This window comes from Dendrobium catenatum, unplaced genomic scaffold, assembly GCF_001605985.2.
Source record: "Dendrobium catenatum unplaced genomic scaffold, ASM160598v2 original_scaffold_48743, whole genome shotgun sequence".
Taxonomy (NCBI): Eukaryota; Viridiplantae; Streptophyta; class Magnoliopsida; order Asparagales; family Orchidaceae; genus Dendrobium; species Dendrobium catenatum.
The window spans coordinates 185175-199604 of NW_021367197.1; the positions used below are offsets into that span (position 1 = coordinate 185175).

The 14430-nt window shown below is 35.9% G+C and overlaps 1 protein-coding gene across 1 annotated transcript in view; it reads left to right on the plus strand.

Moving 5' to 3' along the window:
- LOC110093142 (probable transmembrane GTPase FZO-like, chloroplastic) overlaps window positions 1–3474 on the plus strand; it is a 34537-nt gene extending 31063 nt beyond the window's left edge. Inside the window, exons 9-11 of the mRNA XM_020817939.2 lie at window positions 1239–1469; window positions 2048–2163; window positions 3035–3474. Of these exons, the coding sequence (XP_020673598.2) occupies window positions 1239–1469; window positions 2048–2163; window positions 3035–3317 (630 nt within the window). The 3' untranslated portion in view covers window positions 3318–3474. The remainder of the gene's footprint in view (window positions 1–1238; window positions 1470–2047; window positions 2164–3034) is intronic.
- Window positions 3475–14430: the final 10956 nt, after the last annotated feature.

Below are 14430 nucleotides of genomic sequence, written 5' to 3' on the forward strand. Positions count from 1 at the left end.
TTAATTAATTAATAATAGTTAATTGTAATTTAAAATAAGTATTAATTATAACGAATTAAAATTAACTTTAATTAAAATAAATTATAATTAATGATAATTATTTAATTAAAATTAACTGTAATTAATTATAATCATTATAATAAATTAAAATGATTATAATTAAATTAATTAAAATTAATTAAGATTAACTTTAATTAATCTAAGCTATTAATCCCCCTCTCCTTCTCTGTTTGGGGGATTTACAGGATTTGGCCGAAAAGCGTGCGAAAGGGTGAAGGTTACCTACACAACCAGTGAGCTCCCAGTTGTTGCTTGCGATCAAAATGTCTAACTTCCGATCCTACAGGTAAGGGAATGTCGTTTGAAGGAGCGACGTCGACTAGCCACGGACGGAGCCGAAGGAGTGATGTGAATGGGAGAAAGTTAACTTCACAACCGTGAGTTCCCGTTGTTGGCTCCGATCAAAATGTCCTAACTTCCGATCCAATGGGTGGTGAGGTCGTCCGAGGAGGCAAAGTTGACCAGCCACGAAGGTGCCGAGGACGTATGTGATAGGGAGAAAGTTAGCTTCACAGCGAGCGAGCTCCCTGTTGTGGCCTCCGATCAAAATGTCGTAACTCCCGAATTGACGGGAAGGGAATGTCGGAGAATGAGCAAAGTCGGACAACGGCGATGGGGTCGGAGGAGCCGTAGAAAGGGAGAAAGTTGCCTCTGCAGCCGGCGAGCTCCCGCCTGTTGCTTCCGATCAAAAATGCGTAACTTCCGATTCTACTGGAAGGGAAGTCGTCGAATGGCGAGGTCGAACGACACGAGGGAACCGGAGAAGCAAACAAATGAGCTCCTTTGTTCCTTCCGATCAACCTGTTGTGGCTTCCGATTTGAAGGAAGGGAAAGTCGTCGAAGGTCGAAGTCAAACAAGGGAGCAGAGCGAGAGAGAGATCGGGAATCAGAGAGATCAGAGCGGAGGAGTTGAACGAGGCCTTCGGCCTCGTTTTCTTTAGCTTTTTAACGACGTGAATGCGTCGTGGGAGAAGGGACGTCGACGTGCTAGCGACGTGCGAGGTATGGCGCCGGGATTTGATTTTTTTGTTTCCTTTTGTTTTACACGGGAGAGGGTCAACATCAACTTTGATGTTATGAATCATCTTTCTTCTAGAAAATATTATATGGGTTGATTCACGTTATATATGAGTTAGTGTTGACATTACTATATCCTTATTTATTTATTCTTCAAGCAGAGATTGCTTGTGGAGTATTCAGAATGGTTGCATTCTAAGATTGTTTGTGAGGGGGAGCTTTGCTTGGATCGTCTTCAGAAACAGTGCAATAATGAGCTCGATATTGGAGATGTCACGCAATCAAAAACAGTGGGATTTCTAGAACATGGGGAGGAGCTCAGCAAAAAGGTTATGGACAACTTCAGTGCCAGTGCCGCTACAAAACTTTTTGAACAAGAAATTCGTGAAGTTGTGAGTTTACCCTTTCTTTTTTGTTCTCTTTACCGTTTCTATATATTTCCTTCAAAATTTTATTCTCAAATTTCCATAATACATTCATGGTGTCTATGGAGGAGTTTCGTGTAAGTAGGCTTAACCATATATATTGCAAAGAGGCTATATTTGTGATTCGAAATTATATTGATTGAATGAATGCCTTCAGTTCGTTGAGTGAATCTTAGCAAATGTTTATTGCAAAGAGGCTATATTCGTGATTTGAAATTATTTTGAATGAATGGATGCCTCCAGTGCGTTGAGTGAATCTTAGCAAATGTTTAATGTCGAAAATTTTCAAAATAGGTGAAATTTATTCCATTAAAACCTTCTGACTCTATTGATTTTGTAGAAATTGGAGAAGGTAATAGTTTTCTGCAAATCAGTACAATCATTGAATTACATTACAACATGCAATTAAATCAGTCAAATAAATGTTTTCTAGCTAATATAGTTTATAGTATTATGACGTGAAATGCAGTCTGATATCTTTGACTGTGACATGATAGAATAGTTCTGCATTTTCTTTGAAGTATTATAATTATCTATCTTAATAGGTTTTTGGAACTGTTGGAGGGCTAGGGGCAGCAGGTCTATCTGCATCGCTTTTAACATCTGTACTACCAACGGCATTGGAAGATCTTCTTGCACTCTCTCTTTGTTCTGCTGGCGGGTATGCATCAGTTTCGACCCTCTTTCTTTCTTGAAAGAAATCTGAATTTTTTATTTTTTTTTTAACTTTTCCTTTGATTTGGGAGTGTCTATTGTTTAAAAAATTCGTTCACGTACTTATGTTCTCTTGCCATATTGTTGAGTAGTTTGCTTGAAAATAGGAATTTATTTTTCAAAGTTGTTTAACTGATTCAGAGACTATAAACATGGTGATTCGTTTTTTGTATACTTCGGTATATTCTCAACTTCAGATTATTTAAATCAATAATTGTTATGCTAATTATTATTTATTTTTTTGGTTTGTTTGAAGGGAATATATCTGCAGTCTAAATAAAGGTTTCTTGAATATAGCATTTATGCATTGTTGATTGCACTTGATCCTCTGCTGAGCTTTTCACCATCTCTTGGTTTCTACCAGAAAGTTGCTAGTTTTTCTGTCTGCTGCTTTGGAGCTTTCTATTTATGTGTATAATTGTCTTTGTTAAGTTGTGGTTTTTATTTTTGTCCTATGAAAAATATATGCTACGTAGATTTTGTGGGTTATTTCATTAAAGGCATTTTATAAATTTTTTAATATTTTTGTGGGTTCTTTAATTAAAGTAATTAGAAAGTTGCTCCAAACGAAGCCTATGTTTTTGGTTAATCTTCTTTTTGTTATCTATTCTTTCACTCCCTGATTGAATTTTATATCACCCCATTGCAAGTAATGTTGTTTTCAATGGCTTGTTGAATGACTTGAAGTGAGAAGTTGATCTATCTGAACGAGTTAAACTCATGATATTACAATTAAAAATGTTTTTTTTTTCCATTGAAAATGTTCGTTGTTATGTTTGAGCAATTTCTTGAGAACTAACAAATACACTTTGATGTAGATTTTTGGCAATATCAAAATTTCCTTCTCGTCGAAAGGAAGCAATACAGAAGGTGAGAAAAGTAGCTGATGGATTGGCTCGCAAAGTGGAAGAAGCCATGCAGAAAGACCTTTTGGAGGCCACTGAGAAGCTAAATGACTATGCTGAGTTCATCAGCAAACCTTATCAGGATTCTGCTCAGCAAAGGATAGATTGGTTGCTGGAAACTCAGCAAGAGTTGGCAACCACAGTGCAAAAGTTGCAGGATTTGAAAGTTCAAATCCAGAACCTTCATGTAAGTTGATATTTGTTCACAATTCCTCTTTCTTTTAAGCACTCAGTTTGATTCCTTATTTTTTATTTTTTATTTTAACTGAATAAAAATATTTGTTAGGTAAGTTATAACTCTGAAGTTAATTTCTTTGGCTTGAAGAAACAGGCAAAAAACGAGTTTGAATTTATTGTGCGATGATTAAATAAGTTCAATGATTTTAAGATCAATCAAGATATAAGAAAAGTAAGTAAGATATTGTTACTTACTTTTTAAAATTTTTTAGGAGAATCAAAATCCTATTATAGCACTAGGAATATAAGAGAGCTGCTTAATTCAACCTCACTCACATTTGACTGTCAAGGTGATTAAATCAAAAATAATATTTTTATGATTTTCTTATCTCAATTAAAATCCCTATTCATAAATGAAGTATGTTTTTTTGGAGTAAAAATTCTTATGTCTAATTGACTGTAGGTCAAATTGTTAGATTTGGATAACAAGTTTATATTATAATAAGGTTTTATTTAGGATGATTTTTTTTTTTTAAAGTAGTTTCTTAATATAAAATTTTTTAATTTAAAAAGTATTTGTATTAAAAAGTTGTTTATAAAAAGTTATGTCAAATGAAACCTAAGTTAAGTTCTGAATTGATATTTTAATACATAAATAAAAGAAATTGGGGCTGTAAATCCTTACATTTAGATTAATATTTTTTCTTAAAGGTTTTATATTTTAAAAAAATAATTTGTATATTATAAATTTAATGCCGACTTAAAGAACACGTTATGTTCAATAAACATTTATATAATATTTTGGCCTAGTGGAAAAGAACTCTTGAGGGTGATGAAGTTATATTGCATAAAAAGCTGCATTATTAAATAATGATTTCGGGAGAAAATCTGGGTGAGAATTGTATGCATTACAAAATAAATATAATAATTTTAAAATTTGTTATTATGAAATTTAATCACTAAAAAAAAAAGCCCCGTCGAGTGGGTATGTATAATGAACTTTTTTTTTAATTGTGGGAAAAGCCCTTTGTATTAAAATAAAAAAGGGCTATAAAGAGTGCTGCTATACAAGCAAGGACGGATGAGTAGTTGCAAAAACCAAAAGCTAAATAAAAAAGGTCACATCAAAGGAAAAAAGCTTCAAAAAGGCATATACATACACAGCTCACCTTGGCCTGTTGGTTGAGAGCTTATGCTTCAAACTAAGATGTCTTGGGTTCAAGTCTTTGTGTGTGCGTTGTGTGTGTAAATTTGCCTTAAATGACCTAAATATCCAAAAGAAAAAGAAGTCAAACACATGAAATCCGAATCGAAAGCAGTCGAAAATGCCTGGACTTAGATAAAGCATATAAAGAGTAGTTATCACATCACATGCATACCTGGTTGCCCAGAGACCCTCTTAAGGGATGACAATCAAAAAATGAAGGGGTCATCATCATCTAGGACATAAAAAACCTTCCAATCAGCATAGTTTCCGAAAACCCATAGGCAACCCGAGTAAGGCAACGATTCCAGTCCAAATGAACAATACTAAATCCCTCATAAACAATCTCCCGAGAATCACAGCTGGACCCAAAGAAGGAAAAAAACACCCTCCAGCTAACAGTTTGGATTAAACTCATCCATAAAATTGAAAAACAGAAAATGTCCCAAGTAGTAACCTCTTAAGGGAGATAGTGGACACATAAATCCTCCCCATATTTCCATTTTGAAGCTTTCTTTTCCACTGTAGATTTGATAAGAGTGCAATGTGTCAAAGTAGTCCTATAGTTTGAATTAAACCGTCTTTCATTTCTTTCCTTCCATAGAAAATACAAAGCACAACAAACAGTAAATAGGAAACAGTTCTTTTGGTTTTTCACCGGGTAAATCCTCTCATCCAAAAACTCAAACACTTGAGTAAGCCTCGGTCTTAGGAAGAAGTCACCCAAACCAGGGATGAATCTCTTCAACATTGTAAATGCATAATCTCATTCAAATAGAAGAAGTGTGGTGGATTCTGCATAGGCAGAGCAAAGAGGACAAGTTGGCTCAATCATAATATTTCTTTTAGATAGCTCATTTGTAGTTTTAAGTCCTCTATTCAAAGCAAGCCAATCATAAATAGAGTATTTCAGTGCAAATATTTGTGCCAAACAAACTTAGGCCAAACAAGAGGCATATCATCTTTAAGGAAATCATAAACATAAGTGAAGAAACATAATTTCTTATTATCTTTCCAAGTGATAGTAGTGGAAAAATCAATAGCAATAGGGATAGAGTTCAAAAACTGATATAAATACACTCCCATAGCATCAGGCAGTCTCCAGGAACCATCTACTATATAGTCTGAAACCTTGGCTTGACGAGGAAAAAGAGAGCAGGAGGAATTGTTGTGAGAGGCGGTGTAGAGAGAATAACCATTAACCCACGGGTCCCATATCATTGCCAGCTTGTTGTTAGGCATGATGGAGAAAAGAAGATTGGGAGAAATAATCGCAGCCACCTTCATCATTTCTTTCCAAAGCAAAGAAGCTTTGATTCTAATAGGAAACCAAGGAGCACTAAATTTAGCATTCACCTAGGAGAATATAAGCGAATGCGAATTGTAGAATTTGATAATAAGGGAGCAATAGTTAGCATATTGGAGAGCTTGAGGAATGTCCAAACCATCAAAGATCTTCAATTTACAGGTATTGTTCCATGCTATAAGATGTAACTTTTTTTGCTTCAATATTACCAAAATAGAAAAACCTGGCACACATTATGCCTAATTTCTTGAGACAGGATTTAGGTATGATGGAACCTCTAATATAATAAGCTATGTGTATTTAATAAATTGAAGACGCCCCGCCAAAGAAACTGCCTAGCCTTCCATCCGGCCAAGTGATTAGAGATTGAACAAATGAGTGGTTGAAAATCAACCAAACAGTGTTTCTTAATAGAGACAGACTGTCCATGTAAGTCATCTTCAAATAATGATTGAATATTAAGAGCTTCACAATTTTCCATTGGAGAGGAGGTACAGTTGGAGATAATGATCTTGCTTGTATCATGATTAACCTTCAAGCCAGAAAAGTTAGAAAAAGTGTTTAAAATATTCATAAGGAGCTCATAGTTGTGTTGAGATGCTTCTCCAAAGATGAGGAGATTGTTAGAATAAAAAGATGTGAGAGATGCAATCCATTAGTTGAAATACCAACAAATTTATCCTGAGATGAGGGGTTGTCAATCAAGCAAGAGAAGGCATCCATAGCAATGCAAAAAAGGTATGGGATTAATGGACAACCCTGATGAAGACTGGATGATGAGTTAAAGAACCCCTCCAAAGCCCCTTCAATGCAAATAGAGAAATACACATCATATATGCAAGCTTTGACTTATGCAATGAAGAGCGAGGGAAATCCTTTTTTGCTCATTATAGCAAAAAGAAAGTCTCTTGAAACCAAATCAAAAGCTTTCCTTATGTCTAGTTTGGTACAAATCAATTTTTTATTTATAGATCTCCTAAATTCCAATAACAGTTCAGAAGGAAGAAGAATGTTATTCGTTGAGATACGACCTTTAATGAATCCAGCTTGATTTTTCTCGATAATAAGAGGCATAATACCCTTAAGTCTCATGGCCATAATTTTAGAGATTTTCTTGTAAAAGACATTACAAAGGGAAATATGTCTAAAATCTAAAACATTAGAGGCATGAGAGGAATTGGAAATGAAAGCTATAGCAATTGCTTTGGCTTTCTAAGAAGATAACATTTAGAAAAGAAGGTTTTCACAACTTTATAGACAAGTGATCAAATAATCATCCAACTAGATTTGTAAAATTCACAGTTATACCTGTCCGGACCTGACATGGAGTTTGAATCCCCACTGAAAATAGCTGCCTTAATTTCTTCATCAGAGACCTTCACAGTTAAAGCAGTTGAAAGATGGGGCGAAATGACAGAGCCAACATATAAAGAGGAGATATCATATTGAGTTGGGGGAGAGGCATGGGGCATTATAAATAGCTTATAAGTGTTGAATGATAGACAATACATCATCTTTCCTAACAAGTGGGTGATTAGTAGAGATCAAGCGGGAGCAGCTGTTGTTTCTTCTTTTTGCTTTATTCTAGAATATAAAAACTTTAGATCATCTTTCCCATTGGCAAGCCACTTCAATTTACCTCTTTGAAGCACCCAATTAGCTCAAGAAGATGAGCAATCCAAAACTTGAGCATTAATGCTTTTGAGGGATTGATTCTGGGAGAGATTTTAAGGATCCAGGTTGAGCAAGTTGAGACAACATGATTGTTGTTCATTTAAAAATTAGCTAAGCAGGTAGAGAGATGGGAAGAATTGGCCCACTATTTTTCTTTGATAATAGCTTTGAATGTGAGAAGCTTTCTGTATAGTGCATAAATTGGGTTTCCCTGGATTGGTTGAGCAAAAATCTTGATGAGTTCGGTCCAATAGTTATCCTACTTAATCTAGACATTCTTGAAGAGGAATCTATGCTATGGTTTACAATGTTTCCTAGAGAGGAGAATTAGGGGAGAGTGATCTGAACATGACAGATTTTCAACTTCATAAAAGGAGTTTGGAAATCTATCAAGCCATCTGTCATTGACCAACATTCCATCTAAGTTTAGAGGTATGGGATTACAAGCTCTTTGATTAAACCAAGTGAATTTATGACCAATCGAAGCAAAATCCAACAACTCCGCATCAAAAATAAAGGTATTCAAGTCCCATAGTTGAGGAGAAAGGAGGGGGGATCCCCCTAATTTCTCAGAGGGGATCCAAGGAACATTATAATTTGAGCTAATCTCCTTCAGTTTATCCCAAAGCATGATTCGTTCAGATTGCAAGTTAAATGCATGAATAACTAACATAAGGAAGGAAAAGTCAGCCCCCCCAAAAACTTCACCAGTAATCATCTGAGGGGTAGTAAGAGTCGGTCTAAAGTGGACTTTTGATGGATTCCATTTAATCCATATTCTACCAAAATTATAAAGGTTGAAGTTCTGACAACTAACTTCATTCTCAAAAACACAGTGATTAAGACGAAACCATGGATCCAAAAAATTATCATCATGAATCCTATTATTTAGAGCACATAAAAGATTTAAGCTATAATTTATGACCAATTCCTTGCAACACTAACCTTTTCCGGGTTATTGAAAGCCTATAACATTTCAAGCATCAAGACGTGGTAAGGTCACTGTGTTTTTTGTTGGTGGCTAGGAGGCTTTTTTGCTTGCTTGCTCCTAGAATCCTTTTGATGAGAGGATGGGGGATTTAAGATAACTATATCCTGTTGAATGGAGGTTGAGGAGAATGACTGCAAATCATTAAGATTTTCCTTTAAAAGATCAATTTTGTTTGGAGATATGATGTTTTCTTGAGATTTGGGAGGATTTGTTATGTTGGAAGAGGGAATATCCTCTATGGGGGAGTTAAGGTTTGGTAGAGATGAAGGGTGGCTGTTAGAGGAGTGGGAAGGCGAGGGGATTACAACCGCTGCAGGTTGTAAGTTTGACCCAGAGTTAGGGATCAAAATTTGGGTTACTGTGGAAGTAGTGTTAGCATGTGGCTATGATGTTTGGGTTGTGGTGATATTATTAATTGTTATATGTTAGGTTAGTTTTTAATTTCTCCATAAATAATTGTTAAATATTATAGAGGAAAAGATCCTTATGTTAATAAGGGGCATGATACAGAGGGTACAATCGATGGGTCATTTTTTTTCTTAGGGCTACATTTAGATTTTTTTTAAATAGTTATCAAAATTTTCATTAAAATGAGTCATAAAAATTATTTATGATAAATTTAATTATTAGATAACTAGTATTTTATTCATCTGAAACTAGGTCTTCTCAAAGCATATGAGTTTAAAGAATATTTTTGAAATTAAATTGAGGACAATTTGAACTCTGCTTATAATAAAACTATAGTGAAATTGATTGTTTTGATGAGATAATCCTAATGATATTAAAAGTGGTCCAATTTGAGTTGAGTTACTTGGAAAGAGGAGTATGTTGACCCGTTTTTCCCCAAACCTAGGTCAAAGAGTTGACCTGGCCAAATTTGATTAGGCTAGACCCCAGGACTCATCTCAGGTTTAGGGAGTCAAGCCAAGTCTGCTGAGCCCAAACCCAGGTCCTGGGTCAACCTGGTTGGCCAGGTCAACCAGGGTTGACCCAGATTGATCCAAACACCTTCTAATTGATTTCAAATCCAATTCAGGGCTTCTTGGCTTGATCTCTCACCTCCCTTGAGTCCCATGGATCAGACCTAGTCTCCTTAGCTCAGGTCCGACTCAATTGGCTCTAATGGGTCTATTGAGGTCCAGATTAATTTTAAATCAAATCCAATATTCCTTTGACTCAAATTTGTGTCCCCTTTAACCTATTTGACTGGGTTGACTAGGTCAACCATTGACTTGGTCAATCCAAGCCGTAAATAGGTCAAAATGACCTATTTATGCCCAATTAGAGCCCATCAAATGCTCTAATGAATGCACATTGATTCAAAGCTCAAAACCATGGCCCCCTAAGCCTAGTTTCCCTCCTAATTAACCTTAGATCTAATCCCAACCGTCTATGATAGGGTTAGGGCTTTAAATAGCCAAAATTAGAGCTCTCATAGGATCTTTTTGCTCTTGCTCTTCCGCCAAGATCTCCCAAGCTGAGGTTTTTGGTGTGCAAGCTCCTCTCACCCTTCTCCACCTTTTCCAAGCCGAACCCGACCACCCCAAGCCGGCGACGGCAAGTTCTCCAACGACCCGAGGAGATTTTCGTTCCAAGACATTTTGCTTGTAATCTAGACGTCGGAAGCTCTTGGTTTCTTCTACAACTAGGAGCGTGGATAGTCTACAAGTGCAACAAGCCTATTTGTGGGTTAAACCGTCCAAAAATTAATGTAAAATCCTCAACCCTAGTCTAGGGCACTTAGGGTTAATTAGCTTTATATTATGCAATTTTCAGACCGTGATATGGATACCCCACGCCAAATAAAAAAAGAGCACTTGATTGTTTTCTTTGTGTCTAAAAGAGTTTTGGGTGGATTTCTTATATAGAGTTTTATGTGTCGCTTTATTTAAGAATTTTCATAAGCCATTTTTGGATTTTTAATTTTATGATTAGCTTTGTGTAGTAGACTCATTGATATCTTTTTAGAATGAGGTGATATTTCATGGGGGATTTGTCTTTCTTCTTGTTTGCACTTGCTTTCAAAGTTAAGTTTTGGATTAATGTGTAGTGAGAGCATGTTTTGGGTTCAAAGTGAAAGCCTATTTTGTTTTTTTTTTGGAGTTTGCTCCCCTTTGTCATTTTGAGCTTTATTTAGAAAATGATTTGTGTAGTTGAGTCGGGTTTTTATTCGAGTGCTTTAGTTGGAATATGGGGACAGTAAAGGGCATCAAAAATACCTTCTTCCCTATTCATATTATATTGAATTAGAGTGAAGGGCATTTTAGAGGCATACTCGACTTCAAAGAAGTATGCCTAATGATAAAAATGTCTACATTCCTTTCATTATTTTGATCTTGCATTTTTTATTACATTTTGTCGTCTTTCCTTTCTTTGCTTTTTTTAGTCTTTTTGCTGCTTTTCTTACTTGTAATTTAAAACCAAATGCTTGCAAAAATAAGAAAATAAAAAAACGGCAAGTGACCTACCCGATGTGCAAATAATAAAGAGGTACATTCTTATTTAATTTGTAATTTCATTATGATATTATTTTCTTAGCATATAGAATGTGCTCTAATACATATCTTTTTTATGTCTTGAGAGGTGATCTTTGGAGAGCATAAGGGAAGGAGCATTGGAGCACTAGGCGAAGGAGCATGGACAGTCGGATTCGAGCATCAGTCGCCCCCATTCAATCTGGTGGGGGCGCTATGGGCGGAACCGTCAGGTTATAGCCCCCGGTGCTGTAAGCCTCCTTGAACTTAGAAAACCTTTAGGGGCCCTCATGATCATACGCTCCCTATCTTTTAGGACCCTATAGAAACTTCATTTATAACTAGGGTTGCTTTCTTTTATTTTAGATCTCTAAACCTGTTGACACATGTACGAATATATTAAGGTTTAGAAACACATCTTTTTTTGTCCCATAACTTTAGTGACACCTAGGACAAAAATTAAGAACCGAGTCTTTGATAATATAGACTTATGGTGCATGTTCCTTTTAGGATAGAGACTTTAAAACATAAAAAACTTAGTGACATATTTTTTTAGGATTCATGTTTTATTCTATTACTGACTAATCAATAAAATTGATAATACTCTAAGTAAAAAAAGTACTAAATCCATCTTAGATTTAGGGTTCAAGGCTACTATATTGGGTGTTCCATAGTATGCCTAAATAGTGGGTAAGTTCCTTCTCTTCAGGGACTGTAAATCCTACTGATCCACATTACATGGATAACGCCACTTCTATCTTTCTCTCTCTGTATGTTCTTAGTGATTAAGTTTCTTTTCTCTACTTCCTCAATGCCTTTCCCTCCGAGTGTGGATCTGAACCTTACATGTTGACTAAGCCACTTGAGTCACTTCTTTCCTTTGAGTAGGAACTTTCTAGTCACCCTTTTATGTGCCAATCCCCTTTTTTGGGAAGAATAATATTGGATCTTTAATCGTGAGTTTTCTCGGGCTCTAGGCTCGAGATGTAATTTACCACGGGGGCTTGCGCCCATGGGAAATAGAATTCCACAACAAATAAATCCCACTCGAGATAATGTATCTGGTGGGGGAAACCCGTTGTTATGATCATGTCGTATATATTACTATCCATCTGGGTGCGCTGGCGAGAGCTTCTATCTTCAATGGTTAGTCGTATGTACGATCTAATCTTCCCTTCCATTGGCCCATTTGCGAGGAGTGTAAAGGCCTGCGATCGTCTCTATCCCTCGAGGTAGGCGCGGTCGTATACCTGTCTGCGATCCTGCAGCCGTAACGGTACTCTTTTGGAGGTCCACAGAGTAAAACACCATAAAGACAAAACAAGCAAGAAAGTAAAAGCAGTGAAAAAATAAAGGACACCAAGATTTAACTTGGAAAAATTCAAAATAGGGAAAAAATCATGGAGTCACACCACACCAAGAAATTCACTATAAAAATTGGGAGAAATAAGTACAGATCTCTCTTCTCTCTCACTCTCTCCTTGCTTCTCTTCTCTTATGCACCTTTCTTTATGTTTTCAGACATAAAATACAAGAGAAAGTCAAATAAATAACCTTAAGGGACAGTCCTTCTAAAATGAGAAAGAAAATAGTCCAATCTATCTCCTAGTCCTACGGCACCAGTTTGGAGCGCTATGAAGCTTGAACCTCTATTTTGATATGCTGTAACATAATATCTATACCACTGCGGCATTTTGCTCTCTGTCGTTCAATGCTGGTGTGTTCGGGAACACAACAACGGGGCACTAGGGCATGTAGTGCTGGGGCTTTGTAAGGAAAAAAGTTTGAATCCAAACAGGAGGTCAAACCTCTACAACCCCCAACGAGCATGAGGAACTTAAGGTTTGAGGCAACAAAACAAACTGATTAATAAACATAATCAGATTTCACACATAATAATCTCATACTTGAAAATTGTTTGCAATGAATTCTTCTCACAATCTACACCATCAATCATTGTACATGTAGTGTTGCTCACCCATGTTCTTATCCTTCATGAAGACTAACTCGAGCTACACATAGCCTCAATTTATCAACTGTCATTGTCTTCGTTATCATGTCTGCATGATTATCGATCATGTGTATCTTCTCCAACGATAAATGACCACCTTCCAGAATCGACTTGATGAAATGATACCGAAGTTACATATGCTTCGCCTGGCATGGAGTGCAGAATTCTTAGCTAGATGAATAACACTCATTCTGTTACTATAGAACTTCACATTCCTTTGCCCCTTGCCAAGTTTTATATGGAAACTTTGCAACCAAATCGTCTCCTTGCTAGCCTCAATGATAGCAATGTAGCCCGCTTCTATAGTTGAGATCACAATAATCTTCTATAACCTGTAAACACAATTGAATATAGTCTATCCTAAAATGAAGATATAACCTGTTGTACTTCTCTTACTATCAAGATATTCAGTAAGATTAGAATTTATAAAACCTTATAGATAAATCCTTGCACCACCAAAACAAAGAGCTTTGTCAACTGATCCTCTCAAATATATGAGAATCCACTTAACCTCCTATCAATGAAGTTTTATTGGGTTACTCATAAATTTGCTGACTACTCTTATTGCATATGTTATATTAAATCTTATAGAGATCATAATATATATTAAACTTCTAACTACTAAAGCATATGAAGTTCTCTTCATATGATCTTCCTCTGCTTCAGATTTAGGCAATTATATTATACCTTGGATAACTAAAAGTGGTGTAAATTAGCTTTGCTTCACACATGTTCAATCTCTGAAGCACATTCTCAACATACTCAGCTTGAGATAACTTTAGTACACCTACACTTCTATCTCTAATGATTCTCATACAAAGAATTTTCTTTGTTGGACCAAATCTTTCATTTCAAACTCTTTTGATAATTGTTCCTTCGGATATTTTATCTTCTTCATATATGAACCTGCAACTAGCATTTCATCCACATACAAAAGTAGAATAATATGACAGTTATCAAAAAATATAAAAAAATAACAGTGGTCTACTGGTACTTTGTGTACCCATTATCTGACATAAACCTATCAAATCTCCTGTACCACTATCTTGGTACTTGCCTCAGCCCATATAAGCTCCTTTTGAACCTACCCACCAAATCTTCATTACATATGATCACATATTCTTTAGGTTGCACTATGTATAACTCTTCATCAAGTTACCATGAAGAAATACAGTCTTTACATCCATCTACTCAATATCTAAATCCTCCACTATTACCATGCTCAGTACAACTCTAATAATAGTCATCTTCACCACTGGAGAGAAAATTTCAATGAACTTCACTTCTTTCTTCTGCCAAAAACATTTAATAATAAGCCTAGCCTTACTACTACCGAGTTCTTCTTTCAGCCTATAAATCCACTTGTTCTATAGTCCTATCTTGCCATTTAGTAGCTTTGTCAACTCCCAAATTTGATTCAACTCAAGTAAATGCATCTCATCATCCATGGCTTGCTCCAACTTCTTTGAATC